Source organism: Brassica oleracea, chromosome C2, assembly GCF_000695525.1.
Source record: "Brassica oleracea var. oleracea cultivar TO1000 chromosome C2, BOL, whole genome shotgun sequence".
NCBI classification, from domain to species: Eukaryota; Viridiplantae; Streptophyta; class Magnoliopsida; order Brassicales; family Brassicaceae; genus Brassica; species Brassica oleracea.
Genome location: NC_027749.1, coordinates 34,759,468 through 34,765,428, shown reverse-complemented (window position 1 = coordinate 34,765,428; position 5,961 = coordinate 34,759,468). Strand labels below are relative to the sequence as shown.

At 39.6% G+C, this 5,961-nt stretch overlaps 1 protein-coding gene across 1 annotated transcript; it reads right to left on the bottom strand.

The window, feature by feature from the left end:
• Positions 1-1,006: 1,006 nt before the first annotated feature.
• On the bottom strand, positions 1,007-2,707 carry LOC106326147 (calcium uniporter protein 4, mitochondrial). The gene is made up of 2 exons (XM_013764168.1): positions 2,270-2,707; positions 1,007-1,527 (listed from the first exon to the last, which is right to left on the bottom strand). Exons 1-2 carry the CDS (start codon positions 2,675-2,677, stop codon positions 1,087-1,089), a joined length of 849 nt encoding a protein of 282 aa, XP_013619622.1. The 5' UTR covers positions 2,678-2,707; the 3' UTR covers positions 1,007-1,086.
• Positions 2,708-5,961: the final 3,254 nt, after the last annotated feature.

Sequence of the window (5,961 nt, the reverse complement as noted above, 5' to 3'; positions counted from 1 at the left end):
TCATTCATTCTTGCTTGATTCTTACAACTGATTACCCTTAGCCTTTATAGTAGACTTCTTCCTAGCTCTAATCATGATTCCTTACTCACTTACACCTAACCCATACTTCTAATCTTTAGACCACTCTTACACCCCAAATCTTTTTTTTTTTTTTTTTTTTTTTTACACCCCAAATCTTAAATATTCTAACTCCTTAAAACTACTTGCCAATTCTCTAGTCATATTTGAACTTAGTTAGCTTACTAACCAACTAACTCTTAATTTGTTTACTTATTTAAACTACTAGTTACATAACTAACGTTCTTGTTAACCTTGATCTTTGACTTATCTTTTTCTTTCCTTCATCCATGATACTTGATTATTCTTCCACTCTTCTTGCTTATTGTTCTTCTTCTCACTGTTTTTCACTCTTTCATTTGCAAGTTTTACTCAAGAAATCACTTCTCAACAGTTTTTCAAAACAAAGCCCGTAATTCTACTGAATCAACCCCAGATCGCCAAATTTAATCATAAGTCTATTCCAATAAGCCATATCAAATGGCCATTAACAAAGCGAAGTAAGATTTGTGTCGATTTGTGAGAGGCACAGACAATAACCAACAAAAAAAATATTTGATTTGGAAACCATCTGGATTTCAAAGAGAGTGAAAAGGAACATGAAAAAAAAATCCGATCAGTGACCGAAAGAAATTAGATCCGGACGTCGCGAGAAAATTATATCTGCTAACCGGAAACAAAATCCGATTATATCAGAAGAAAGATGAACAAACAAAAACCTGGTGAAGAGTCTCTCTCTCTCTCAAATATAGAGAGGAGAGAACAGAGAGAGTCTCTTGTTTCCTTTGTCTACATTGGAGGTTATATGTTATTTTCCCACTTTTGATCTTTAAAACTTTTATATGCTCTTTTGCCTAAGCCAAAGACCATAAAACTAAGAGCATTATATATGGGTGCATAAAAATTAAGATTCCAACTTTATCAAATACACATACAAGTTGGACCCCAATTTAAGTCTACATACACCAGGTAAATTATACAGTGGCCAAAGACATGATGTGTCTAGGCGGGATAAACTTCTATTGCTAGCTAAACCGTTGAAACTTCAGATTTACACGCCAACGGTGTAAACAAGGAGTTGAGCTCAGTGTATCTCAAAAAATCAAACCCATGGCTCTCCATAAGCTTCTTCTGTTTGGTGTTAAACCGTTGTTGATAAAACCCTTCAAAAGATGGTTCTGTCGAAGTCCGAAGAAAGAAGTAGTAACCAAGGAGGAAATGAAGGGATGTGACAAAGAAGCAAATAGGTTCCATCACATCCCAGCTTAGTTCCCAGAAGGTAAGACGCATAAAGCCAACCGTTTGCGCTGCTAGGAGTCCCAGACCGCAATATAACTCTGCCTGGACTATACGTCGTGCCCTTATGTCAATACACTTCTTTGTAGTCTCAAGCTGAGCTAACTCTTCTTTTCTTGGATCGTTTGGAAGTGCTGATGTTTGGTGGATCATTGCCGCCATAGACATGGCTATCTAAAATTATATAGCAAAATAATATAAGAATATAATACTTTGTATAGAAGTCCTTGGTCATAACTAGTGTTTTTAAAACCGGACCGACCCGATGGTTGAACCGGGTTCGACGATGAACCGGTTACATAACCAGGTTGGTTCTAAAATTGATTCGACCATGAACCGATCACATAGCCGGATTGGATCTCAAGATTATTAAACTGATAAAAACTACTTAAATTATCAAAAATCTATAAACCATCCATTTAAACATAAAACTAGTTTATATTTATAATGTTTTATGTTCGAAATTCATTTATACTTTAATTATGTATCATATTTACTAACATTACTTTTAGATTTATGTACTAAAAACATATTAAACCAGATTATTGAACCAGGTTTGACCCGGTCGAACCATATTGAACCGTGACCCAAAAATTATCCGGTTCAGCTTCCGGTCCGGTTTTAAAAACACCGGCCATAACTAGGAGGGCTCTTGTATGAAACATTCATATAAGACCCAACAATTCTCAAACGCCCAAAACCATAGTTTTGAAAATTATAGATTTTAACACACTAAACATTTTGTAATTATTTTACATTAGACAAAAAACATTATCAAGAATACACAATATGGTCTTTCTGTTTGGACATATAATAAAATAATTTTTCAAGCTACACAATATGGTCTCTGAACCAAAATTAATAATCAAAATAAGAGAGTTTTTAGAGGACACTAGTTAGTAGTTAGATTATCCACCTGATGAGGATGAAGGAAAACGATGTCTCCTAAAACGACGACGCTTCCAGCATGATCCAAAGACTGAGCCATTTGAGAACCTTGCTCGTCGTTGTTCCCACAGGTCTCACAACAGATTTGAACAAACTCCCAATACGAAACAGAGTTCTTTGGAATCTCTCTGAGTCTAGCTTTCACCTTCTCCATTTGATACATTCTCAACAACTTTTTGGTCTCACTCACTGATAAACCCGTCACAGCCGTTGCTTCCTCGCTTCTAGGAGGACTAACGGACTCGATGCGGATCGCCGTGATAGGATCCGTAAGATTCGATGAGGTCATGTAATGACGGAGGATCTTCGTGTTCGATGGTCGAACGCATTTGTAACCGTCGATGAGACGCTTGGTGATAGCTCTGCGAAGCGCCATTAAGAGAATCTTTGGGTGGGAGAATATCGAGTTGATTCTGTGAGAGTTGGGGGTCGGGGGAAATCTTTGGGAAGCATTTATAGTGGTATTACCGAGGTTAATTATAAAAAGGTAGAAACGTCAATATTTTCTTATTTTAGTGTTTTGTTTCATGAAAGATTTACGCTATGAGTCACTTTTCATGTTTGTTATTACATCGTAAAACATTTATAGCTACTCAGACACTATATTAACTAAGACTACGGGAAAGCCCATAAACCAAATCAACAAGTATGCTTCTAGCTGTCTTTTATGCTAGCTAAATTACAATTGATATCAATTTTGGCGGGATTCAAGCACAACCCTTGATTACATTTGCTTATCTAATGGCTAAGATTCTACAGACAAAATTTGATATATAACACATATCTACTACTACATAGTGACCATTAGATATATTAAAATAAAAATGATCAGATGGCCCAGATTTAATCAACAATTCGAATCAATTAATTTTATTTCTTTCTCATCTCACATTATTTTCTCATTCCAATGGACTGCGACAACTCCGGGTGGTGAGCCGTGGTAGCTGGTGAAAGCGGAGGTGAAGAGTTGTGCCAGTGATGGTGGTGGTGACGCAATACCACAACTTAAGTTATGATTGTCTCTTCTCCGCAGTCTCGGATACAAACATTAAAGATGACGAAATTTTGCGATGGCTCCGGCTCGACAAGGATATCCAACTCTATCTACCTCCGGTGAGAGTGATGTGTAACAGCCCGATCCTCCGGCGTCCGACCGGGGTTATCGAAGGGGCGTTATGGACACGTGTCTACTCATTTAGCCAACCCTACGTGTCCCGTTACTGGTCCCGAGAGACGAGCGCATAACCTTCTTTGAAATACCGTCACACCCACATCCATATACTTCTACTTACAGTCCTGCGCACAGGGAAAAATGGAAATGGAGGGGTGAGTAACAAGTTACTCAGTGAAGTGGTTCTAGCCCAGCCTGCCCGCATGACACTCTATACTACTCTATGCGGGAACTAGGACTGACTAGCCACTACAATCAGTTAATGCATTTTATCATTTCCTAACGTCATCTATTGATTTTCCACATTCACTTCCATTCATTTCTAACAACCTAGTGATCAATCAATACAATGATCTCACTCATTGCCACACACGTCAAACCCTAGGCTTAACCGACTCATCATACCAGTCCGACTCGATCCTATGACACCTTTAACTCCCTGTTACCCGACCATGAGCTAAAACCCTACAATGCACATCCTTTTCATCTTTTCGTCCTTTTCAACAGTGGGTAGCCCCAACTAGGCTTCTACCCCACATTCTTGTAGATTGGCCACATCTCCTATGGGTGCTTCCATATTCTTGTGGATTGGCCACATCTCCTATGGATACCTAGCGTGGACTACTACCCCTAACCTTAACATCATTCTCTCATACTTTTACTTATCCTTTCACTTCCTTATCATTTTCACTTATCCCTTCCCATTCTCATTTACCTTCCTTTTTCATTCATACTTGTACTTGGGACTCAATTCACTAGACGTCACCCGCTATCGGTGTCACACACAATACACATCGCATTCAAGTTCTACTTCAATAACTTTTATAATCATTACTCGTCTATCGTCCTAGCATTTATTTCTCTCTAGCATCCTAACTTCAATCACAACAACACATGGGACAACACATCCAAACATACTAGAATCAACTACCAATCAATCATCACCACAACAATTCAATTCAGTTCATCGAGTCCCATTTATCAGTATGAGGGTTCTTATGCATCATGATCCATTCATCTATCATCCTAGCAATACCATGTCCTATCAACCTAACTCCCAATCAGGGTCTAATCAAACCTAACTCCAACATATAGGAGTATACAGAATCATGAAAGAAGGTTGGGTTCGAGACACTCCACCTTAGTCTAGATCTGGATCTGGATCTGTAAACACGGATTTAAGAAGGTTGAGATCTGGTCACCACCACCACTTCACGGCGCCGGCGAGAGGGAGAGAGAGAGAGAGCGTGCGACGGCGAGGAGAGAGAGGGGGTGTCGGCGAGGAGAGAGAGAGAGAGCAACGCGCGGGAGAGAGAGAGAAGAGAGAGAGGTGGCGCAGGATAGAAGGGGAGAGAGCTTGACGGCTAGGGTTTTCGGCCTCCGGGAATTCTCTGCAGAGCTTCGCTTCAGATTTGTGATGAGGCAAAAAGGGAGGCTGCATCTCTTTTTATAGGAAAGGGGAAGGGAAACCCTAGGTTTTTGCCAAATGGGCCGTAGAGAAGCCCATATTCTTTGGGAAATTTTACTGGCCAGAAACCGGGCCGTTACATGATGAATCTGGTGGTGATGCTTCATAGCCACCATTGTGAAGCTTCTTTTGGTCGTGGCACACCAACTCCATTCACAACGACAACAGTGACGTATACGAAGGCGAACAAGATGGAGATGACAGTAGAAATGAAGATGATGTATGACGGCGGAGACGGTGGCAACATCGATGTAGACGGCATCAGAAATACAGTAAATGCTATATGCCTTCCCCTCCGTATGTATATTATGCTCTCTTCTCTGGTATCCTTTCCAGTATCTCCTCCACCGTTCGTTACAGTCTCCAACACCATTCTTTGTGGTCTCAACCATTGTTCTCTGACCTCTTATAAGCTTATGGAATCGTTCTATGGCGTCTCCGCCACCATTTCCCTTTATATTTACATCCTTTTGTTCCTTTTTAAATTCTCACGGGTCATTTGAAGGAGGAGATAAAGGTGTAGAGTAGGTTAAAGTACTCATATATATTTTTGAGATCTTTCAATAGTTTGGTCTTTGTAAAGATGAGATTTTGCTTTGTGTTTGTGTGGATGATAAATATCTCTAAGCAGTGAGAATGAGAGAGATGTTGTTGAGGTGTGTATGGACTGATAAACCGATGTTTCAAGTTGTAAAATTCACATTGCTCCTAAGATATATGAAGAGGAGACTGAGGAAGAGTTTGAAGTCAAGGAATGCACTAACGATGAGTCTCATGTACATGTGGATACTAGAACTCCGGTGTACATGTGGCCATCGGCTTCAGGTGTACATGTGGCCATCGGTTTCAGGTGTACATGTGGATACTGAACTTTCGTGTACATGTAAATAGTGTACTTCAATGTACATGTGTTTTGAGATGAAATGTATTTCTATAATAAGTCTATGTGTGCTCAAACTCATATGTACATTTATACACTTCATTTTAATTTATTGATGTACTCCTATTAAGAGTAGCTCTA